Below are 26,623 nucleotides of genomic sequence, written 5' to 3' on the forward strand. Positions count from 1 at the left end.
GGACTTTGAAAAAGTGACGAGAACTCAGCGAAGCTATAATAGCACCATCACGTTTCACGCACTGTACCGAAAATATAATAAACATTTATATAAATTTCTTCCAGTAACATGTATGCAAAAATTTAATAGCAAAAATTTGTTGAACCATTTGTGTTTTAATACCGTAAAACGAAAAAAAATTTGCTTCCAATCAACAAATTGTTTTGTTTCTCAGAATTCAACAGGAAAAATATAGAGGAATGAATATACAAGCCATGTTTTTTGATGTAGGACTACGTTTTCGATTTCTATATAGGGGGGGGGGGGGTGTGGTAGGTTGTTTGGTCACTCTACAAAAAATGTAACGTTTATTAAGAGTTTTCAAATGTATATTACGCAGAATCGTTCTTACGATATATGTTATAATATATACCCTTAGACGGCAATTTTATCCAGCATTTTTTCGCATGAGACATCAATAGTGGAAATAATAAAACAAGTGAGCAATTTAACAAATAAAAGAGGTATGTTTTGCGAGCGGATGCGAAGATAAATCATGTATTATGCATTCTTTCTTCCAACTTCGTTCGCATGAAAGTTGTATGTAACACAAAATTGCGTGCAATAATTCGTTCTATGTAACAAATCAGCAAGATGTTAAAGTAATCAGATGCAAGATATCATGCATCATTCAAATTTCATGCAAGATTTCATCAAAGCAACGAGAAAATTGTCACCCATACAATGATCGTTCATTAATTAGGAGGAGACAGCGATTATCATGCGAAGACTCATTGAGATCTGCATTACATCGCATCACAAAAATGAAACGAAATGCAATATGAATATTTTTCATGACTCATATTCATATATTCATAATTCTCAATTACATAATTCCTTCTATGATAGATTAAGCAGTAGAACCAATACGACTTGATTGTGATAGTCTGCAAACGAACATTATTTCACCGAAAAAGGTACTGCTCTCGATACCTAATAATAAGAATAAGATAATGGGAAGAACTCACAATACCCTAGCTATTCATTAAAAATAAAGCAACTTCATGATTTCATGTATATTTTACCTCAAAATATCACGAAATCGTGGGTATTTTCAACTTGTTTTTTTGTTTACCTATTCACATATACTTCATCTACCATTCCACCCTGTTATGTGTCTCACTGATATTCATTAATCATTTTCAGTTAGACAGTTGAACTTCTTGCCACAAGCTTATTGTCTTTCTTTGTTCGTTACAAACCGTTTGAGGGTTATAAGTACATACAACAAACAGCCCTTTTCAGGGATACTATTTAATGTTTCAAAAGAGTTAAACTGACAGATTTCTGAACAATGAAAAGAATTACATTTCAAATAACCAAGTGTTCTGAACGATCACAGTCCTACGTCAAACTTCCGTCCGTGCCCCTAGGCTCAGAGCCTTCTACTTTTTATAACTTCAATTAACCGCGATTTCATTGACAAATTGACAGAAGCTCGACATTTGAGCAAGTTCACGTTATCGAATTGTTTACCATTTTCGTAAATGAGAACCTATGTGCTCAGATGATTTCTACATGTCAGGGTTCAAAACTTTAAAAGTGTCTGCACTTGAGCTGACAGAACTGTCAGTGGGATACAGAACGGGTTCAACATCGCATACATCTCAGCTGTTTTGTTCTCGAGATGTTGGCACCAAAAACATGGCCGCCTAGCACGGGGCTGGGTCTGCTAATCAATCCCCGTATTTTTCGTTCCTCCTCCGTTGACAGTTTTGCACACTCTCTCTTCATTCTTCCCGTTCCATTCTATCTATTGATGTCGCGAGGGGTTGGATTATAATATTAAGGTGAACCCTACAGACATCTACGCAAATGGAAGCAAGCCACCTTCAAAGTTTCGGATCATTTCAACGTCCAGGGTATTGCACAAAACAAGCCTGTAGGGTTGATTTGAAGCGATGCTACTTACATTGCTCTATAAGGTTCGGTTTTCCGAGTCGGTTACGACACTCTAAATTTTCGATGGTCGACAAAAATTGGACCACTCAACGTGTGGCCGCAGGAAGTTCTAACTCCGCGCCATTTTTTGAGACTGTTCTTTTCTGGTTCCTTCTAATAATACACACTTTCCTCGTGTCCTTCGCAGCAAGACGGGTCTATGGTACTAGGTGAGGCCGTTTCGTCACTAAGTTGGTTAGGGGAGCGGTAAATGAAAACAATACGGAAGAAAGCAGAAGGGGAATTATTTGCTTGTAGCGTGAAAGAGACAGACTGATCACGAGCGAGCTTCGGCACTAGCGTATTGTGTTTTGTTTACAAACATAACACAGTAGACTTCCAAGATGGCTGAAGAGTGGTTTTAGCAAGTTGGCCCACCTTAGGATATACTTCTAGACGCCTTGCTTCGCAGTAAGCTTACTTCTTTTTTCACGCTCCTCGATACGACCACATTGATCACCACTTTTCCTGTACATTTAGATAGATTTGCTTCCCTAGCCCGCGGTCTTCACCTTTCCCTCAAACGTAAATACTTTTGAGAATCAAAACAAATAGGGATAGTGGGGGCAAAGTGGTCATCTACTTGTTAGGTAGTACAACTATGGATTATTGACACCGTATTGATTATGTTTGAAGAATTTCATGACTTTTGGGTCATCCTGTACCTCAGTGGAGCTGTCGCATGTCAAAATATAAATAAGAACAAAAATCGCTCTCTCGGTAGCCATTCGGCCGTAGTTTTATACGTTTCGAATTTATGGAATTTCTAGTGAAATTTAGTTCATTTGACCTGATATTTTCGACAAATCAACAGTTCGGACGACTGTTCACATATTCTGGGAGAGGTGAATAGATATTTTGCTCAATCTCAACGATTATTTCGCATAGAAATTACTTTGTTGTTTGGGGGCAAAGTGTTCAATGGAGGATTACTACTGACAAAGATCTGTTTTCAAAAGCTGATATACGTTATCACCTGCTGCTCCTAAGGAGGCCTTTTGTTATTTTGACCCAGCAAAAATATACCACCCCAATAAAAACCAACCTCCATAATGAAAAATGTTATGTGTTTCCTCTTATGTTTTTGTACGTGTGAGAATATTTCAATTACGACTCTAGGTGAATAGGCCTAGCTGATTTCATACATGTACCTACTATTTCAATGAAGGTTTGAACAAATTTGGTCAAAAAAAAAAACTCGCATAAATTTATCCCTTTTAGTATGATATGTGCCCCCCACAGGTGACCACTTTACCTCCACACTTAAACAAATGTTTTCAACTTTTTTTGTAATAATAAAAAAGTTGAGCTACAATATTTTTCAAACAACAAAAATTGTAGTGGTATGTGAACACAGGAAATGGACATGTTCCTTAGAGTGCTTTTAGTGTACTTTCACCCCACTTCCCCTACTTGTCAAGCGGGAAATAGTGTGTCTTTGGAATCTAAGATAAGATCAGACAGTCATATACGGACCAAATTTCTATCAGTCGCTCATTGCTTGATTTCGATAAACTTTGTAAACAAAATCGATTTTTTTAGTGTTGCCAATACAAATAAATAGCGTTGGATTTGTATTGAATTTAGAAATAGTGAATTTAATGAATATTACGATATTTGGTTAAAAGGAAATGTGAAGGAACTATATCCAAGTTTATGTGTTTTTTCACAATGGAATGAAGTGAACGGCAAAACACTCATTTGTCAATTTAGCTCCGTTAGGTCCCTAATGCGATTCCATATTTCGGAATATGATTTTCGTTGCTAAGAAGAAATGGAGAGTCTCATCATTCACTATGCAGATAGGAGGGCTGTTGGCTCTAGCTCGTAAATATGAAAAAAGATGGTTGATACAATCCAGGTTGTGTTTTGCTGACTACCAATCTCTCGTTACAATGCTGACATGTTTTTCCCCCCTGACTTATTTTGATGATGTAATCAGCTATATAGAACAACTAATTTTGTTCTGTTCTGTCGAGGAAAGTTTTCGCTTTATGGACGGTGTACTCATAGTCGAATTCAATACTCATGTCATCCATATTCTCACTAAAATTAGATGAAGCTTAAATTCGGTATGATGTCGATGCTGCTGCACTGTCCATCAATTTCTAGGCTGAACATTCTTCTCGTCGCTTTGATAGCAAGTCCATCAATCCGACAAGATGTTCTTGTGTATCGACTGTATACGAAGCATTCGTTACTACGGTCAGGTATTGCAAAAGAGTTACACTTTTCAATTTGTTCCTGAATTGAAATGGAGTTGAGCACCGTTGTTTTACTCGAATCAACGAGAAAAGACTCTCCAGACAATCTTGGACAATTTGTTATGGATATCAATATTATATTCTAGATATGGGCATTTAAAAGACTTATTTTATCCTTTCAAAGAATATTTTTGAGATTGCCTTGTTGAAAATAAACAAAATCATTCAATTCGCACAAACAAAATGTTACGATTCATAAAAACAGAAATTTAAATAATCCGAAATTTTATAATATTTGGCAACTCTGCCATCTTCATATCATGGCTTCGTTTTTGGACGACGAAAACTGCCGTCCTACGCATAGTTGTCCCATGTTACTTTTTGATAATTTTCACTTTTCTTCATAAAACGATGTTTGCATGCCTAATCTTCCGGAAAAACACATAAAAATTTATTGTTTCTTCCCAGCTTTTAAAAGAACAACATCAATCTCAATTGTCCCATGTTAATATTCCAAGCATAACTGTCCCGCGATGTATTTTTTGTAGATCCATCTATAAATATAAAAATGGATTTGTGTCTGTCTGTCTAGCTCTTATGGACTCGGAATCTACTGAACCGATCAACATGAAAATTGGTATGTAGGCGTTTTGGGGCCGGGGAAGGTTTTCGTGATAGTTTGAGATCCCTCCCCCTCTCTAAGGGGGGGGGGGGCTGCCATACAAATTAAACATAAATTTCTACATTACTCGGGAATTAACCAAGCAAATGAAACGAAATTTGGCATATGGAGGTTTTAGGGTGCAATGAATGATTCTATGGTGGTTAGACTCTCCACCCCCCTGTGCTGTGATAATGGGATGCGAGTCAATGAAGGGAAATGTAAGACTATATCTTTCGGTCGCTCTAAAAGCCCCATAGTCTTCCAATATAAAATGGAATTGACGATATTGGATCGCACAACGGCAATCTGCGATCTTGGAGTCACGATAGACTCAAAACTGAGATTCAATGACCATGTAGGCATTATGACTGCCAAAGCTTTCTCAGTTCTGGGTTTCATACGCCGCCACGCGTACGAGTTCAGTGATATCCATGTTCTGAAAATCATGTACTGTTCGTTGGTCCGTAGCATTCTTGAGTACGCTGCTCCTGTCTGGTCCCCCTTCTACGTAGTTCACAACCTGAGGATTGAACGGGTGCAGAAAAAGTTTATCCGTTTTGCACTAAGACAGCTACCATGGAACGACCCACTGAATCTCCCCCCTTATGCCGACCGATGCAAGCTCATAGGACTGGATACACTATCTGTCAGGCGTACAACGATACAAAGATTGTTCATTTTTGATGTACTTCAAGGAAACATCGACTGCCCTGAGCTTCTAGCTCAGGTGTCTCTAAATATTCCCATTCGACGCTCGAGGAATTCATCTCTACTATCGGTTCCATTCCATAGGACAAACTACGGCTACAACAACCCGCTAGATTCATGTATTCGTCTGTTCAATGTTGTATGTGATGTTTTCGATTTCAACTTGACAAAGAACGCATTTAAAAATAGAATTAACAATTACATCTAGTTTATAAGTAAATAATTCAGTCTGTACTAATAGAAGACGGTGTTGAAATAAATAAATAAAAAATAATCAAGCAAATGAAACCATATAAGGTATATGGAGATTTTAGAGTCCAATAAATGTTTCTATGGTGGTTAGACTCTCCACCCAAATTCTCCAAATTCAAATGTAGAGGTTTTAGGGTGCAATGAATGATTCTATGGTGGTTAGATACTCCTCCCCCCTCTCTTAGGTGGGGCTGCCATAAAAATGAAACACAAATTTCTGCATAACTCGGGTAATGAAGCAAAAAAAAAACAAATTTGGCATGCGGAGGTTTTAGGGTGCAATGAATGTTAGAGGTTAGACATTCCACCCCCCCTCTCTAAGGGGGAGCTGCCATACAAATAAAAGACAAATTTCTGTATAATTCGAAAACTAATCAAGCAAATGGAGCCAAATTTGTCATGCGAATGTTTTAGGGGACACGAAACGTTTCCATGGTGAATAGACACTCCTCCCCTCTCTCTCTGAAGAAGGAGGGGGGGGGGCTACGCAATTTAGATGTGAGGGTTTTCGGGTATGAGAAATGTTTCTATGATGGTATGACGCCCCTCCCTCCTCTGGAATGGAGAGGGGGTCCCATAAAAATATTACACATATTTCAAACAAAAATATTCCATCCAAGAGTTTCGGAAAACTCTGAAGGAAAAAGGGAAAATTCGGAAAATTAAATTTCCATATGTCCTACGGACGATGAAACACACTCCTATATCATCTTCTATCTGCACCAATAAAAAAGTATCGCCGAATGTGTTGATAAGAGCAGAACTCGAGGAAGGAATTGTCCGATTTAGGGCTGTCTTTATTCTATCATATTTTCTATATAAAACATTTATTCCATGTAACGGAGAAACATGTTATTTGCAAGTGGTTGAAAAATCTTGAACGAGAATTGTGTCTGAAAATAATCTAATATTATAATGATGAGTTTTGTTAGAAATACTTGGAATTTTATAGCAAAAGGTAAATTCAATGGGGTCGGTTAGAAGATCGATCAATGAACCGCTCTGCGATTGGACCCATGAACTTGCTCATAGTAAAAAAACGTGAATGTTTGGAGGTGTTGATAACAAAAAACAAATTTTGGGCTGGACGAAGTTTGTCGGGTTAGCTAGTAATAAATAAATCGGTTCAAGTACAAGAATTTTATGTCACGCTTTAAGCAAGGCTATTGCACTCATTTCTGGTTCGAAAGAACGAACTAATTCTCAAACAAATAAAGAAAAAAGTTTAGCAGAACATGTGTGCACCTTGTTAGCGAATGCCTAATAACAATGAGATTTATATTCTGCAAAGGTGTTGCAGATCACTCCCTTCTTCATAAAACGTTGTTTTTATGCATAATCTTTCGGAAAAAACACAAAAAAACTTATTGTTTGTTCCCAGTATATCAACAAACAACATTAAGTTCAATTGTCCCATGTTGATTTTCTAGGCATAACTGTCCCCCATGGGTTTTTAAGCCCGTAGCCAAGATTGCTTGATTCAAGTGAGGGGATCTGTTAACATTTCATTAAACAATAGTTTTCTGATTATAAAAAAAAACCCAGTGAATTGCTAAACTGAAATGCTTTAAGCTTCTGGTAGTCAAATATGGCAGAAAACTTTGATGACGTTTTTCTCCGTTGCCGATTTCGGAACATGGGACAACTATGCGTAGAATGGCAGAAAAAGAGTAAGAAGCCAGTTGTCTGATCTTATCTTAGTTTGGAATATGGAGGTGCGATTTGTTTTGCTCTAATGTGAATGCTCCACAAAATTACACAAAATCAAAACTTTGAGCGCTTTGAGGCACCCCCAAATCATGTCCGATTGAGTTGAAACTTTGCAAAGGTCTTTTTTTTGGACCAATAAACAAAATGACCAATAAACAAAATGAAATTTGATATGACCATTTCGCTGCCACCCTAATATACAGCCATTCCCTGCCAAACCGATATAAAGGGTGTGTCACATCAAATTGCATCACGGAAAAAAACGCTGTGGAAATTCGCCCAGTAGACCGATCCTTTTGAAAATTTTAGACAATAAAATAAAAACTATTAAACAACTTTTGGCATTTTCTTTTTATTCATACTCCGAGCCCAAGCCCGTATGCTCGCACCTTCCTCTTCACCCCGTCCATAAGGTTCTGTACAACGTCAGGTTGTAGTTTTTTTTGAACAGAAATCCATTTTCTCTTGAAGTCCGCCTCCGATTTAACAACTTTTGGGTTCTTCCGGAGGACCTGCTTCATAATCGCCCAATATTTCTCTATTGGGCGAAGCTCCGGCGCGTTGGGCGGGTTCATTTCCTTTGGCACGAAGGTGACCCCGTTGGCTTCGTACCACTCCAACACGTCCTTTGAATAGTGGCACGAAGCGAGATCCGGCCAGAAGATGGTCGGGCCCTCGTGCTGCTTCAATAGTGGTAGTAAGCGCTTCTGTAGGCACTCCTTAAGGTAAACCTACCCGTTTACCGTGCCGGTCATCACGAAGGGGGCGCTCCGCTTTCCGCAAGAGCAGATCGCTTGCCACACCATGTACTTTTTGGCAAACTTGGATAGTTCCTGCTTGCGAATCTCCTCCGGAACGCTGAATTTGTCCTCTGCGGAGAAGAACAACAGGCCCGGCAGCTGACGAAAGTCCGCTTTGACGTAGGTTTCGTCGTCCATTACCAGGCAATGCGGCTTCGTCAGCATTTCGGTGTACAGCTTCCGGGCTCGCGTCTTCCCCTCCATGTTTTGCCTTTCGTCGCGGTTAGGAACCTTCTGAACCTTGTATGTACGCAGGCCCTCTCGCTGCTTGTGATCTTTTTCACTGACGGAGCATCCATTTTTGCCGTTCTTCACCTTCCGTTCGATGGTTAGGTTCTCGAAGTATCGTTTTAGTATTCTGCTGACGGTGGATTGGACGATTCCCAGCATCTTACCGATGTCCCGATGTGACAATTCCGGATTCTCGAAATGAGTGCACAGGATTAATTCACGACGCTCTTTTTCGTTCGACGACATTTTTCCAAATTTACGAAAAATTGACAGTGAAGCATGGCCAACGTGATCTATACACTCTTATCTGATTATAAGCGAAAGCTGAAGATATAATTCCTAAAAATTAAATTTCTACAGCGTTTTTTCCGTGATGCAATTTGATGTGACACACCCTTTAGTGCCCATTTCCATTTAGGATGGTCCGAAAAATTTTTTTTTTTCCACTTTTTTCAAAAAATCACACCTTTCACCATTTCAGATGATGAACATATCAAATTAAAGCCAATTAGCTAATATTTAAAAAAAAATGTTATACTTGCGAGAAGTGTCATTTTACCGACGAATTGCTCCAAAAGTATCTCTTTCTCAAAAAGAACTTAAGAAGGCCAACGCTGCATATGTGATTCATAAGTGTCGGTGGCTCATAGCCGTATTTAGATTTAGTGATTTTGTGGAAACTGGAGTGTGAAATCAACAATGAAACATTACAGGTAGATATGATTACGAAAAGTATAAGCCAAACACCAAAACATTGTCAGAATATTCGATTGACATCCACTTCCAAATCCATGCTGAAATCCAGCCGCTCAGAAAATTCGGGATTAATTTTAACCTGTGGCTTGTACTACGGTACCTCGGTTGCGCTTGATGTTTGATAACTCTGAAACCGCCATCATCTCTGGAGTATTTTCACCGCATGGATCACCCAATGTGTTAAATAAATAACATACATGTGTTTTTATTCATGGCAGGCAGTCCGAGGGCAGTCCAAAAAGTGGAAAAGTGGCGATTTATTTCTCAGCATAGTCTTCTTCTGGATCGATACACTTGACCCAGCGATGCTCCAACTTCTTTCATCCATCTGAAAATTCGTTTTTTCGAGGCAAAGTAGGCCTCCTCCTCCGGCGATGACCTCCTCATTCGACTCAAATTTCGGCCCGGCGAGTGACTTTTTCAAGTTTAGAAACAAAAAAAAGTCGCACGGAGCCAAATCTGGAGAATATGGTGGATGGGGCAGCAGTTCGTAGTTGAATTCGACCAAATTGGCCGTGACGACGGCGGAATTTCTATTTTTTCCATTTTTCTGAAATCCGCGGACACGCTCGCTTCCACACACGGTCAAAACAAAACTACGAGTCCGATTCGGCTGAAATTTTGACAGTAGCCGTTTACGAGAATGTACTACTCGATAAGAAACCTCTCTTGCGATACTGACACCATCGGGCTATGAGGCTAAGTACTTATCGGACCGTCCTCGTATATCTCAAAAAATCACAATGGTTTGGATAACCGTAACTGTGATTTTCAACTCCAACTTCAATATCAGATGGTATCCCTATGTATACGACTACATACACAAAACAATTAGAATACAATAAGCACCGATTATTGAGGACGGGAGAATAGAGAGAACATTTTGACATTTGACTAATTTTCTCATTTTTATATATCGTTCGCATACATTTCCCCTCGAAAACAATGAGTTTATTCAGATACGCATATCCCCCAATAACCAACCTCTAGAGCCAAGTCCATTTTTTTCCCGATATTGGCCCACAAAGAGGTCTCACAAAAATGCCTTAACATATTAAAGACCGCACGTTTTGAGGCAAACATGAACGATTTATTTGTTCGGATTCCACGAATGAGATCGTTTCTTTCGGTGTGGATGAGACGAAGGCGAGCCAGGACTTGTTAGATTCTTGGCAAGCTAAGGATTCAATCATCTAGTGTAGAAAACACGGGTTATTTCGTGATCCATCCGTAACAGACGGAACGCGAAACACGAGAAAACTCGTGAGCGGTCCGCAATGTGTTAACTCCAGCAATGGTTTGACCCTGTAAACAGTGTGACCTCTCGCTGGGACAGGGCTTGGTCGCTTTTGAGTAGATTATTGATGTACACAACGCACACATAATATAGCGGGGAAAAGCGTTTTGGAGCAGTACAACCAACATGAATGAATGAACTATGGCGATAAATTTTAACACAACAATTAGAATGGAGGTGTACAACAACAAGTCCGTCGATGATGGGTTGTGTTCTCTGCAGCATATCCATACCCATCGCACGATAGAGTATGTTCATCACAAAGAGCTAGTCATTTGTACGACTCAATTCAGCATCTCCGATATGCGATCGGGTTGGTATTTCGATTGATCACATAGCAGGTGCCCCGAGAGCTTGCTCTCTTCCGATTCAACACAGCGACGGATAATTATTTGTCTGATTATCCGCCGTAAGTGGCACAAAAAATAATACCTCGCCAACGAACGTCTACCAATATATAATTACCGCAAGTGAAACATGAGCTATTATGTTCTATGAAAATAAAACCCACACCCCCCTCTGCGGCCATAGGAATTCTAATTGAACTTTAATGGGGGTGATCTCACGGTTCTTCCATTCATCAAACAGTCGTAAAAATAATCACTTCCCCCATAATTGTTCACATTTAGCTTGTTATGCTGCCACCGCTCAAAAGCCTATCATTACCGCAGCCATCGCCACTCTGCCAGCGATGGCAAGAAGCAAGAAGGCAAGTGCGGTTCCCGTTCTTCTTCTCCGATGGGCTCTAGCGTTCCGTTTCTCGCCTACACAACAAAGTCCTAATTGCGCCATTTTTCCTTAGTACTTAGTTGAGATTCTATTGCCACATAACTTGCTTGGATTATATTTTTGTGTGAGATGTTTAAGGAAACACGTGTGGAAAATCCCCCAACCAGAACTGAAGTGCACTTGTTTCCGGCGCACCACGTGTCGACAACACCAAGAAGAGTCTTCCATTAATTTCACTTCCCTCATCAGGTAATTTTAACGGGAGCATAAAGCGCTTAGCGAAGTTCAGTGATCCAAGTGACCTACTGGCGAAAAAGAGGGGCGTTGTGTATGCGGCGATGCATAGCTGTACACTGAAAAAGCTAGTCTTATCTATTTAGTACAATCAACCCTGAGCTCCGGAGTTTCGCCTCTTACCAATCGTACCGAACCGGGAGATAATTTGAGTAAGAGAAAAACGAGCGCGGAACCCCATGATTGAGTGAAAAATCACTGACAAAAAGCATAATATTAAATCTCTCGGTCACTGTGAGAACGCAGCTTCACCAGGCCTCAGCTAGTCAGCCAGAATTTCATAACTCTATTACGTTCTGACAGACAGGGAGTGCTACCCAAAACCAGGGAGATCTTTCGGGCGGTACACGGTGAGCAAGGCTGTGAATCGTGAGTACGAAAACAGAGTGCTCTTTGCAGCCCAACAGAAAACCAAACCTAACGACACTGACTGTAGCGCTGTGGTCTATAATTTCCTTTGCGAACAATTTTTCACAGCAGCCAGCAGGGTATTTGTGCCATGGGAAAAGATCACCACTACCCGGTGCAGCAGGCACCGATCGACCATCAACCAGGGAGTGGTCCGACGAACAAGTGCATACCACGCGGCCGTTTGTCTGCCGCGAGGCTTTTTTTTATTGTGGTTCCGATGCGGTGGGCGGCCTATTTTTGAGGACGAGCGAACTGCAAAGTTGTTGTTGGCGACCACAATAATGGTTTGTGCTGGTTGTAACAGATGATGGCGGAAAAAAAGGTAGTATGAAAATGACCTCAATCTATTTGAGAGAGTGATTTATTTATCTCGGTATGGCCATTAGATGAAATTGCACAATGTGCGCACATGATCGCACACTTTATTTTGTTCCAATCAGGAAGTTGATTCATCTACACTTGACAGAAGAACAGAGGAGCAGAGTGCGAAGTCGGAAGGTTTAAGTGATTTTTGACATGCTGTAACTTCGTGAAAAATCAACGCATATCAATGTGATGCACATCATTTTGAAGCTACACTCTGTCCAACTTCTATAAGACCACCCTGGATCTATTTCGTTGCAACTCAAACAGTTAGGATTTCAACAAGATACATTCATACATTGTTGAATGCTTAGAATAAAGTATATTTAACGTCAGTTTTGTTCAAAAGAGTTGTTTGTTTATTTATTGTGCTTAAATATGATAATTTCAGCTGTCCAGTTTCTACAAGACCACTTCAAAATTCATAAATATTATCAATGAAAAATTCAAAACAATCGGCTGATTTACATGTCAATAATTGGTAACCTTGCCATTTCGACTAATAACCTTGAAAATTCGTGTTGGAATACTATTTACCAAATTCTGCTGAACGGATTTCTTGATATTTTTCCATTTTTCTGAAATTGCGACCTTGAGCTCTTCAATCGTGGTGTACCGTTCTCCCTCAGTGTAAATTCTGCGTACAAGGATCCCTCTAAGATTTTCAACGGGATTCAAGTTTGGAGAGCGAGCCGGCCAGTCCAAAAAATTATGTTTTTGGTTCTTAATCCATTGCTTAGTTTACTTTTTGGTATGAATAGTTGCATTGTTTTGCTAGAATGTGAATTTTTTGTAACGATATCCACGCAAAAACGGTAGGAGAGAAGATTCTAGAACATGTGTGTAATCCTTGTGAATGATGTGAAAGCTATCTTGAGCTTTCCGGTTGCACAGAATCCCGCCCAAACCATGCACGAGCCTCCACCAAAATTCCTGGTTGGAAAATACTGTTCCTGTTTCCGTAAATCACGCCAGTACCCGTTGAAACCATGAGGACCATCCAAATTGAACTTTTTTTCGTCAGTGAAGATAGCCTATACATTGAAGAACTTTTCGTTATGGTATATAGCAAATGTATTTTTTGGAAACATTCTTTGTCACAACATACCATGTCCCACTGTCAGTTCATGTGAGCTTTGGCAAAACTCAGACGACTTCCGATGTGAGATGGTGTAAAATGAGGAGCTTTAACCTTTTAAACCCTCTTTATGTGAGGATTTTTTACCAAAATTTGACGAATTGTCACCCGAGTAGTTGAGAAATTGAAATATTGCTTTATTTGCATAAGCGATTTTTGGTGTTCGAAGCTGTACTAACTATTTCCCGCTTTTACCGGTCAGAAAGCTTCGATTTACGTGGAGCTCTCTCCTTATCACCGTATCCTTGAGAAGCACTACTTGATTGGATCGCCCAATCCGACGAGCAATTTCTCTGATATCAACATTTTCTCGGTGAAATGCATCGATTTGTCTTTCTTCTTTCTTCGTCAGCACTTTTCCGTTTGGCATTTTCCAGATTTATTGATCAATACAACTAAAACAACGGAAAATGTAACTGGTCTTATAGGAACTTTACAGTTGAAAAATTCTGAAACATTCGTTTACGCTCAGCGCTTGCTCACACACACATATGGAAATCATGCAGTGTATGGAAGTCACCAATACCTACACACTAGAATATAAATTGAAGCATAGTTTGTGTACAATGACACAAAGCAGCAAGATCATACCCTGGTCTTATAGGAGTTGGACAGAGTGTACAACTTTCAGGTATTAGAATATTTATATTATTTTACAAAGTACAAAATCCTACCGGACTTTCAGAACGAACGATTCGTAACTTTCGTTTTCATGCGTTTGTAGGTACAAATATTGTGAGGAGTCACGCTCACGCTCACGCTCACTCACGCATATTCATACACACTTTTGCACACATGTACGCACTTTTCACCCACAAACTCATAAAGACGATAGTTACGAATCGTTCATTTCGATTTTATACTTCTGTTCAGTTTTTTTTGAAAAAACAAAGATTTTTTCATTTCTTCCCGATATTGTTCCTTACTACAGTGATTAAAACACATAAAAAATAGAACAATTTTAGCGCCTTATGGTATTATTAGCAACCAGCGACTTGGGGTTTTACAACAAACCCAAACGTCTTGATTACATGTGATTTCCATGAAGAAAAATCGAATTGAATTTACAATTTGTGTAAAAACATCCAAAATCGGAAAAAAACCAACATCATTTACCTTACGTATTTCGGGAACACATCGGGGGGGTACAAATCGGGAAACAAAAACCGATCGCATTGTGAATAATGTCCAATATCAAATGCTTACCACTCCGTCATTTCATGATGGATTCATGAGATTTTCTACATCAATCGATTTGGGTGCTCCATAACAGTTCAGAGCACTGAAGAATATAATATATATCATCCAACTAACTATCGAACATTTGAAAAATATCAACCCCTATCTAAGAGGAAATAACTCGTTCTCATTGGTCGATTTGCAAAAGCAATGTTTGACCACACATCCAGTGCATCTGCACTCTGAAGAAATTAGTAGAAGGGACTGTGTAATGAATTTTGAGTTTGATTTTCTGCTGATGTGCGTCACATGTCTTTGTGAACCGCGAATACAGTTTCAGTTTGTTAGATCCAAAGTCATTATACAACGGAGGGCCTAACGTAATCCTAGGTCAACTAAACGGTCGTGTCTCGGACAAATTCATCCTGTGACTTTTTTTGGAAAAGTATTCATTTCGAGAGTCAGGTTTCATTTAATACACGTACGATTCCCATGTATTTAATTCTACTTTATGAATAAAGGGTGTGTCACATCAAATTGCATCACGGAAAAAACGCTGTAGAAATTTAATTTTTAGGAATTATATCTTCAACTTTCGCTTTAAAATCAGATAAGAGTGTATAGATCACGTTGGCCATGCTTCACTGTCAATTTTTCGTAAATTTGGAAAAATTTCGTCGAACGAAAAAGAGCGTCGTGAATTAATCCTGTGCACTCATTTCGAGAATCCGGAGTTGTCACATCGGGACATCGGTAAGATGCTGGGAATCGTCCAATCCACGGTCAGCAGAGTACTAAAACGATACTTCGAGAACCTAACCATCGACCGGAAGGTGAAGAACGGCAAAAATGGATGCTCCGTCAGTGAAAAAGATCACAAGCGCGTAGTTAAGCAGTTTAGACGTGATCCGAGAAGTTCGGTCCGGGATGTCGCCAATAAGCTGAATTTGTCAAGTTCATTCGTCCAGCGGACCAAGCAGCGAGAGGGCCTGCGTACATACAAGGTTCAGAAGGCTCCTAACCGCGACGAAAGGCAAAACATGGTGAGGAAGACGCGAGCCCGGAAGCTGTACACCGAAATGCTGACGAAGCCGCATTGCCTGGTAATGGACGACGAAACCTACGTCAAAGCGGACTTTCGTCAGCTGTCGGGCCTGTTGTTCTTCTCCGCAGAGGACAAATTCAGCGTTCCGGAGGAGATTCGCAAGCAGAAAATATCCAAGTTTGCCAAAAAGTACATGGTGTGGCAAGCGATCTGCTCTTGCGGAAAGCGGAGCGCCCCCTTCGTGATGACCGGCACGGTAAACGGGCAGGTTTACCTTAAGGAGTGCCTACAGAAGCGCTTACTACCACTATTGAAGCAGCACGAGGGCCCGACCATCTTCTGGCCGGATCTCGCTTCGTGCCACTATTCAAAGGACGTGTTGGAGTGGTACGAAGCCAACGGGGTCACCTTCGTGCCAAAGGAAATGAACCCGCCCAACGCGCCGGAGCTTCGCCCAATAGAGAAATATTGGGCGATTATGAAGCAGGCCCTCCGGAAGAACCCAAAAGTTGTCAAATCGGAGGCGGACTTCAAGAGAAAATGGATTTCTGTTTAAAAAAAACTACAACCTGACGTTGTACAGAACCTTATGGACGGGGTAAAGAGGAAGGTGCGAGCATACGGGCTTGGGATCGAAGTATGAATAAAAAGAAAATGCCAAAAGTTGTTTAATAGTTTTTATTTTACTGTCTCAAATTTTCAAAAGGATCGGTCTTCTCGGCGAATTTCTACAGCGTTTTTTCCGTGATGCAATTTGATGTGACACACCCTTTATTAGATACGCGCTTCGATTCCTTGATTGGCGTGACCCGCGAAACCTGCCTCCCTAGGAGGAGCGTTGCCGTCTATTGAACATTCAACCACTTGCAGTTAAACGCAAGATCGCTCAAGCTACATTTGCTGCTAAATTATTTGCAGGAGAAATTGACTGCCCTCCATTGCTGGCTCGACTGAATGGATATGTTCCTGAAAGACCACTTTGCCAACGTGATTTTGTTTGCTGTTGGAACCACGAAGCAGAAATTATGGATTACATTAGCCCTTTCGTTCAATCTGCCAGCTCTTCAATGACAATTTTGGTTTCTTCGACTTCAATAGTTCTGCCGGCAATTTCCGTACTGCTGCGAACACAGATTAGTTTAAGTATTTATCTATTGAGACACAATTGACAATTGAGTTGAATTTTACGAATTAAACAAATAAACAAATAAACAAAATTAAATCATTCCCTTCAATGTTTTTCAATATCATTCCTTCCAGTGGTTCCAAAAATGGAGACGCATAGCATGCCAGAAAAGGTGCAACTGCGTCTCCATTGGTTCAACCCTTTCACGTACAACATCGAGTCTCACTCGATGTGAAATGATTGTGGCAAACCGTACAACATCGAGTCTCTCTCGTGTCCGATTTCAAAATCGGAATAAAACAGACACCCTTTGATTTTTCCAGTTAAAAACCTTTTTTTTTGCAAATTTTCCTATGCCTCCAGTATAAACTTGCCATTTTTTACGCCTCGATTCATCCTATAGCTGCGCAGGTCGCATTGCCATAAAACCAAAATTTAAATATTTTAGTCGGGAAATTTTGTAAAACTCGATACTTTTTGTGAGCTTAATTCATCCTAGATCTTTTTTCGTTATATTCTGAGAGAAGGTAGATGGTTTTGCTGTTTATCTGTGCTCAAACCCTTTGTTATTTGGATTTTCGAGTCCATTCGGGATAAAATGGACATTTTCAGTCAGGGTAAAACCGACACCTGATTCATGTTTTACAGGAAGAAAAAAATTGATCACATCTCTGTCCGGTGGATGTTCACCCAAGTTGGGATCAAAGCTCCAGTGTTTACTCCGGACCATTGAGATGAGTGTGTCTGTTACTTGCTCGATCTTGGGGACCGTTTTTTTTTTTTTGCAGTCGAGATACACTCGACAAAAAAAATTAAAGGAACGAAAATTTTAAATGATTTTTGACATGCCGTATCATCGTGAAAAATCAACGCATATAGATTTTTTTTTATCCCATTTATTTATTTTTAGGCTCATTAGTATTTTTAGCTGTAACAGAGCCGAATTTTAATCGTGTTCATGTCACATTGGTTATCATATCTATAATTATAGCACATTATACAGTTGCCATTCGCCAGTATTCCTTCTATACCATTGCATATTGTACATTTTTACACAGTAGCTATTTAGGCGTAATAGTATTCTTTCTGTTCTTCCATTATCCAGTTAGACCACCAGACAGCGGAGACAGTTGATATGATCATTGTTGAGTTATTTATAGAACAGCAGCCCGATGTGTCTTGCAGAGCAGAGCAGTTGTATGGATGAATCGATCTTGTTTCGACCGTGGATCGATCTCCATCGCTGATGATTGTTGCGTGGACGTAGTTATTCTGTTATAACACAAAGATGGTCAATGAGGGCCCTGAGTTTTGAACTCACGATCGATCGCTTACTAAGCGAACGCGCAACCAATGTGGCTACGGAGACCCCCTTTCGCATATAGATGGAATGTACATAATTTTAAAACTCAGGAACAATTCAAACAATAATGATCGCACCGCAAGCCAAGAAAACCAATAAATTCTGTACAAGGCCAATTTATTGCTTTGACGACGAAAAATTTAAAATTAAAATTCCAAAAACATAAAATTTTCGACTTCGCTCTCTGCTCCTCTAATTTTTTTTTATGTTTGATGTTCACCATGTTTAGATCTAGAATAATCCCCGGTAAACGACAGGTGATATAGTAGATTTACTACAGACATATTAAACTACAAAATATATATGAGCATCTGGTGAAGCAAGGTTACGTAAGCCGCTGCGATGTAATTTTATCGAAAAATACTTATAAACGCATATAAAATACCCCTTTTTTAAGCAAATTGATGGGTCATTTACCAAAACTTGTAGTAAGCGATTTCCAAAAAGTATCTCTAGAATTAGCCGTAGAAAAAGCGTCACCGAGACAATGCCAAACCAGCAATTTGTCACCACCAAAGTCACGCAAAATGTGATCAGTGTATTTTATTTCGTCTCATGGAAAACGGGTTCCGAATGTTCTGTTGAGGAATTCACTTATTTACTTCTGACATTTGATAGATTATTGATTTCTTTACATGACTCTCTCGACCGATCATTCTGCTTACGATTTGATCAACAGAGTACGGTGGGAGTGACAAATTATGATCATTTGTGACCATCGTGACCATCATTCGCCGCTACAAAAAATAAGGAATAAGGTAAATGATTTTGGTTTGTCCAGTCGAAAATATGATCATGGTTTGTCCACTGTTTTGATTGCTCTAATTCAGCGTACCTGTGTCAAATTAGGTATTCGAATATTTTAAAACATATAAATAATATTGTCTTCATCATGGTTTACAGTAGTTTCCTAGTATATTTTTTTACGGATTCACATGTTTTAAAGGATTATAAAATCCACATTCTATTGGTGTCAATGCGCCCCTCACTTGAGTTATCTTTCAATCAATCACCAGATGATTATTTGGCACGTATTCAGACCTTTTCTGGATTATAACACTTACAAATGGGGGTCTTCGTAGCCACTTGGTTACGTGTTCGCTTACTAAGCGATCGATCGTGAGTTCAAACTCAGGGCCCTCAATTGACCATCTTTGTGTTGTTATAGAATAACTACGTCCATGCAACCATCATCAGCGATGGAGATCGATCCACGGTGGAACAAAGATCGATTTATCCATACAACTGCTTTGCTCTGCAATAAACATCGAGCTGCTGTTCTATAAATAACACAACAATGATCAATATCAACTGTCTCCGCTGTCCGGTCTGCTGAACAATGGAAGAACAGATAGAATACCCTTACGCCTAAATGGCTACTACAGTGTAATTTACCATAATGTAATGGAACAGAAAATCTAACGCCTAAATGGCTACTACTTCTACTGTGTAATTTACAATTTATAGAAACATAAACATATGTACATGTACACGATAAAAACCCGGCTCTGTTACAGATAAAATGCTATTGAGCCTGATAAATAAATAAATGGGATAAAAAAAAACACTTACAAATATTGTAAACATCATGCACACCATTTGTATCAGATTTAGTTGGCTAAACCATGTAATTAACGCATTTCGATGACCTCAATTCTGATCATGAGTTGTCCGATACACTAATGTTGTTTTGCTTACATGATTTCTATGGCAACCGCTTGGCGCGCTGAAGGTTGTTTATGGTATTCTTCGCGCATAGCAGAAATCAAGTTTCTCTGTGTTGGAAATAAATTATGAATGGATCAATATGATGACAGTAAACTCAAGCAATGGGAAATGCAACATCTACTTTTGAATTTGAATTTTTCCATTAAAAAATCATGATTTTTAAAACTGGACAAACCATGATCATTTTTCAGACAAACCATAATCATAATTTCTCTTTGGGGAAAATCGTTAAAAAACATAAATGTTCGAATAATTTCAACGCCTTATGGTAGAATTAGAAACTAGAGACTTAGGGCTCTTCAACAAACTCGTCTTGATTATGTGTGATTTTCATGAAGAGAAATAGATTTGCATTTGCGTGAAAATACCCTAAATTGGACAAACCAAGATCATTTACCCTATATGTTTACCTAATGCCTGTTATTTTACATTGAGAAAACATTCTCAATTGGAACGAATCCACTCGCCATAAAAAGGATCGACATTCCTCCTTTTCATACGCAATGAATTGTCAATGAAGTCATGGGCAAAATTTTGATACGCTGTTGCTTCAACGTCATTTTGACAGCTTTGTAGCACAGAACATAATAGAAGAACAAAATGTTCAAATTATTTAATAAACGATCAAAAAACTTATTTTATTTTACAGGTAAACCTGTTTTTGTACTATTCCTCATTTGTGTGACCTTTTTGCGATTTTAGTATCAAATCGGAACATGGATCGCACAAACCAATCGCCTCAACAATAAAATCGCCCGAAAAGGGTTGCACAAACGAGGAATTGCACGAAAACAAGTTTGCCTGCACTTATTTCAATTTTAGTGTGTCCACGATTTGCTTCACTCTTTTGGAGATTAAATCGTAGGCTAATGTGTTAAAAGACAAGAATCCTGGAAGTTGAACCGATGCTTGTTTCAATTGTTTTCCTGAAATAAAAAAAAACACTTCTCTAGCGCCTCCAGGTATCGGTATTTTCAAACATTCCGGAATGAAGTGGCACGATTAATACAAACAATTAAAGTATATGACCATTTCTAGAAATTGACTAATTATGTTCAGTGAGAATGTTTTTCGGATTTTCATGGTAAAATTTTGTGCGTTCAAAATTCAAACGGGAAACCCGTTTCCCCAATGTATTCGATATCCAATCCAATGGAAAATATTAAAAAAAAAGACGGGTGGGTAATGTCGGGGACATAACCGGAGTGACGTAGGACTATACAAAGGGGACAGCTTTTGTTAAATATATATTTTAAATATATTGTTGTATTTTCTTCTTCTACGTGAATACCTACCTATCTACATGAAAAATGGATTAGTTTACTGTTTACTCTTTATGAATATGTTGATGGTTCTGAAAAGAACCTTTGGTGTTGTGTTTTTGTTATCACTCGATATTCTCATCTTGTTCGGTTAAACATTCCTGTTTAGCTGTTGCGTTTACCACTCGCCACAGCTTTCACAGTTGGAAAATTTCTTCCCATCCAGCTTATGACATATTGTTCAGTAAATTACATTTAATGCGACGTGCCGGAGAAACACTTTGCCACTCACTGAAACTAATTGTTGTCTTGATGAGCGCCGAACCGAAGCTGCTCTGTTCTTGATGCGGGTTTTCTGATTGTCGTGAGCAGCTTTGCAAGCCAACTCGAGCACTCCGACGGCCGAAACTCTATAATCGCTGTTCGGTATACTGGTGCTCCGGGACCAATCCGTTCGGCCTAGTTACCCTTGCGGAGCAATCAGTGAATGCGACCAACAGGGAACTGGAGACCTGCACGGTTCGAGTGAGACTTTGCCTTTCCCTTAACTTGTCCTCCTTTGTTACGTCCACGATGCCAATGCCGTACAACCACACGGGTTTACGGTTTGAAAGAAAATAAGATATTTTTTTGGGGTTCGCGTGTTTTATACTCTAGCGGTACACACTCACAGGATAGAGACAAATCGGCAGACTCAGCCAGAGGGGCGAGTCCAACGAGACGAACGAATGAGCGTTAAAAGGGAGCGATGGCAAAAAAATACATTCAATACGATTTGTTCGCTCGTTGGATTCACATACAGGCTAAAAAGGGTCCTTTTCAGGATCACAAAATTATCTTCAATCTAAAGCGTTTATTGTTTTGTTGTCACTCGATATCCCCATCTCTCCTTCCTGTTTAGCGATCACTTCGGCAGCCGAAACTAACGGCGGCTAGGTGGACTGGTGCACTGGTAATAACGCGCTCGGCCTAGCTACCCTTGCGGAGCAATTGGCGAATACACCTACGGGAAACCACAGTCCAAAATGGTTCGAGCGGAATTTTGCCTTTCCCTTCACTTTTCCTCCTTTGCCATATCCAGACATGGCTGCTTGTGTTAGTTTGTTGATGTGTTGTGATGCGAACCGATGTGGTGTACGGTTTGAATGAGAATGATCGTTACGGCAGCGGAGCGGGGATTTTTAAGCTGACTGGTTGGCTCGAGAATTACGCATGTGTGAGACTGCGACCAATGTTTCGTTCATTTTTTTTTTCTTTTTCCTTTCCAATCGTGCTTCATTCTATTTCGCTGCTGCTCTGGTTGCCCGTTTTGGTCGATACGATTTGAGGAGCACAAAATGGACCAATCAAAAATGGGCACACAGTGCATTTTGACAATGCTTGATATTTCACAATTATTCAATTATTTATCTCAAGAAAAATGAAATGTTATTCGTTATGATAGATGCGTAGATATATTTCCTATCAATTGATGCAAAAACCTTTGCGATCTATTGAGAAATGCTCGAGTTATAAGCATTCCAAATCTTGCATTTTTTCCTACTTGTTCAGTGCCTAGACTTTCATTTCACCCCCTATATCTTCCGGTTAGACGTAGTCCTACGTCAAAAACCACACTAAAGGATGCTTCTAATATCCGTCAATCGTTTGCAATCATTAACACAATGGTAATCGTTGCAATAAAATTCTAACATTATCGAATCGGTCAGCGGTAGAAATCATCCAGGCAATGTATGGTCAATAAACCAATAAATTATCGGCATATTTATTGTGACAATCGATGGCTGAAAGGAGGGTATCAAGTGAGAAATCATTGCGAATTTCGAAACACAACAGAAAAAAAGCTTATCGCGGAAGTTCGTTATAATTTTTATATGGCTATTATTGTGCGTGGTTCCACAATCGATCAGGACACGGTTCGAAAGCAAACGAGTAATCTCATCGATTTTGACAGTACAGAAATCATCAGTGACACATTGGAAGTTGACCGGTGGAAGAAATACGCTCCGATTGAAAGAACCAAGACGAACCGAAACAAACCAAATCTAGTGCTTAATCACCTTAGTGTGTAACCATTTTGCATTCGAATGGTGGTGATAGTAATTGTTCTGCCGCCACCATTCGCAATCCCGTTGTCGTCGTCGTCGTCGGCATCAATTCCAGCATGGCGGGCGCATCCACATAATGGCTGCTTCTCACGCTGCATACACAACCGAGATCACGACGGCCTGCGGAAGGATACCCACGGTGGGGTCTCTTTCGAACCAATTAGAAGCCATCGCATTCTCCGTGCTGCTACGGCAGCTGCGGCTCGATCACCTTACCGCCGGGCGGATAGTAATGCTGTGTCCTATGCACGGTTAAGGTTTCACCAGAACCAGAATCAGAATCATTTGAATACAATCGACAGTAGGAAGTGGGAAGCGACTAAATCAGGCGCGGGGAATATTACAGCCAGCAATAACACTGTAGCGTGGAACAGTAACAGCGGCAGCAGCAGCAACAATCGAAAGAAATACGGCCTTAGTGACGCTACTGATCAAAACAACCTTCGGTACACCTCTCGAGTAATTATTTCCGATGATTTTTCGCAGGTGGACATCACACCGGGCGATAGCGATGAGGTCGAGGCGGTCAATCGGGAAGGTGAGTTTCTTGTTAATATTGTGACCTGATAATAACTGTAATACTAGTAGTAATATGCACAACGAATTTTCCTGGCAGGGTGGTGCCGATATTGAACCACTTTACTGTCAATATTCGACATTATCACTTCGAAACGGTTACAGAATGGTAAAATGTAAAAATTAATAATTAATTTTTTCTAAGGTTTTCTATCCCAGAAAGATGAAAAAAAAATCGAATTCAACTTCGTATAGGATAGAAGCTCGGTTCTACTCTGTTCACACCGTTCACCCTGTTCATTTGAATATCTTTTTAGTTTTCCTCCGGTTTAAAATATTGAGAGTGTTCCCCCGAGAAACATGGGGCCCTATCCCAGAAGACGAGACGAAAAAATGAGCGCTCGTCTGTTTTCATATTCCAGAAGCCGAACTCGACTGAAAACGGACGAGTGGCTCGTCTGACTCGACGCACTTATTGAATTGTACTTCTGAGGTAACTTATAACAAAAATAAATGCTTTATCTTTACCAGCGGGAGAAGCTAGAGTGTGTGTGAGTGTGTTGGGGAGGAGCGGAGTATTGTATGATGTTTTATGGTTGGAGATGGGTGGTTGTTATGGTCGAACATACCACGTGGAAATTTATGGGAGGGAGGAGACTGACAATATAAGATATCTGAAAATGTCCAACATTGTAAACAGAATGCTTTTTATTAACAAATCATGTTTATGAATACATAGTTACTTTCACTTGATTTATTTGAAACTCATTGTTAAAAAAAAACAATATTTATTCGAAGTTCATTGTGAAAACATAAACATAAACGAAACAAAACCGTTATTGAATTGAAAGCATGGTGAAAATTAAAATATTTTTTATTTGAAATTCATTTTGAATTATTTTTAGGGAATTGTTTAATTTTCTTCCTCATCTTGGATTTCGGTTCTGAGGATTCCGACGCTTTGCCTTGGAGCGCTGTTGCTGCGTTGCGCTATTGTGGGGTTCAAAGATACAGACGATGTTTCCTCATAAAGTTAGAAGCCTAACTTGCATCTTGGTTGAATTCGTGCTGGAGGTTATTGATCTCCGCAAAATAAAACGCCAGGCGCCGTAAATCTTTGAGAGTCATACCATAGAAAGCTTTGTGCAGTGCTCTGCAATGGTTCGCCAGATCCTCAGACTGCTCACTCGTAAATACGTGTCTGAACCGCCCTAGGTGCTCGCTAGCACATACCAGTAGAAGTAGAAATGTCAATAAAAGAAGATTCAAATCAAAGATCACTTATTGATATGAGCCTCTTCCTAAGAGTTGATTCATAAATACCGAGGTCTGTCGCAATCCGACGCTTCGAGACCCCCTCCCAAAGACTCTGTCGGTCCTTTTCTAGCATTTCTTCAAATTAGTTTCTTTCTTGTGAATCCCGTTAAAAAATTAGGTTGAAAACATTTTATATTTTTTTTGAGAGCAAAATTGCGAACTTTTGTCCCACAAGCAGTTTTTCAACTAAACGAATTTTTAAAAAAAGCTCTTGAATTTTTCCACAAAAACGAATACGCACTATTAGCTACTATAGGAAGAACGTTCCCTTGACAATGTAGTCTCGTACTTTTCTAGTTATTTTAGGCAACTAAATCGTCATCCCCAAAATTGAAAAAAAATAGATCAAAACAACGCAAAACATTTTGCCACTTTCATGAAATGTATCTTGTTTAGATGCGTGAGTTGCTGATGTAATAATGCGTCAAACTAATACACTGTTGGCAAATTTTTATGCCTCTATGCTGACATTACTGATCATACCGAGAAAATGTGACAGAAGTCTTTCCAGTCTATCAAACGAAACATTTCAATGAAACTCGTGTACCGGAATAAAGGGTGTGTCACATCAAATTGCATCACGGAAAAAACGCTGTAGAAATTCGCCCAGTAGACCGATTCTTTTGAAAATTTTAGACAGTAAAATAAAAACTATTAAACAACTTTTGGCATTTTCTTTTTATTCATACTTCGATCCCAAGCCCGTATGCTCGCACCTTCCTCTTTACCCCGTCCATAAGGTTCTGTACAACGTCAGGTTGTAGTTTTTTTTGAACAGAAATCCATTTTCTCTTGAAGTCCGCCTCCGATTTGAAAACTCTTGGGTCATTCCGGAGGGCCTGCTTCATAATCGCCCAATATTTCTCTATTGGGTGAAGCTCCGGCGCGTTGGGCGGGTTCATTTCCTTTGGCACGAAGGTGACCCCGTTGGCTTCGTACCACTCCAACACGTCCTTTGAATAGTGGCAGGAAGCGAGATCCGGCCAGAAGATGGTCGGGCCCTCGTGCTGCTTCAATAGTGGTAGTAAGCGCTTCTGTAGGCACTCCTTAAGGTAAACCTGCCCGTTTACCGTGCCGGTCATCACGAAGGGGGCGCTCCGCTTTCCGCAAGAGCAGATCGCTTGCCACACCATGTTCTTTTTGGCAAACTTGGATAGTTTCTGCTTGTGAATCTCCTCCGGAACGCTGAATTTGTCCTCTGCGGAGAAGAACAACAGGCCCGGCAGCTGACGAAAGTCCGCTTTGACGTTGGTTTCGTCGTCCATTACCAGGCAATGCGGCTTCATCAGCATTTCGGTGTACAGCTTCCGGGCTCGCGTCTTCCCCACCATGTTTTGCCTTTCGTCGCGGTTAGGAGCCTTCTGAACTTTGTATGTACGCAGGCCTTCCTGCTGCTTGGTCCGCTGGACGAATGAACTTGACAAATTCAGCTTATTGTCGAC

General features: G+C 39.9%; 1 protein-coding gene across 4 annotated transcripts in view; it reads left to right on the forward strand.

The window, feature by feature from the left end:
• Nucleotides 1–26,623, forward strand: part of LOC129762508 (uncharacterized) — a 232,342-nt gene that overhangs the window by 78,117 nt on the left and 127,602 nt on the right. For 2 of the 4 annotated variants that reach the window (XM_055760826.1, XM_055760834.1), the window contains exon 2: nucleotides 23,195–23,886. In XM_055760826.1, the coding sequence (XP_055616801.1) occupies nucleotides 23,328–23,886 (559 nt within the window). In that variant the 5' untranslated portion in view covers nucleotides 23,195–23,327. Of the gene's footprint in view, nucleotides 1–22,894; nucleotides 23,887–26,623 lie in introns of those variants that run through there. The other 2 variants (XM_055760846.1, XM_055760818.1) reach the window with 2 other exon arrangements.

This window comes from Toxorhynchites rutilus, chromosome 1 (genome assembly GCF_029784135.1).
Source record: "Toxorhynchites rutilus septentrionalis strain SRP chromosome 1, ASM2978413v1, whole genome shotgun sequence".
Lineage (NCBI taxonomy): Eukaryota > Metazoa > Arthropoda > Insecta > Diptera > Culicidae > Toxorhynchites > Toxorhynchites rutilus.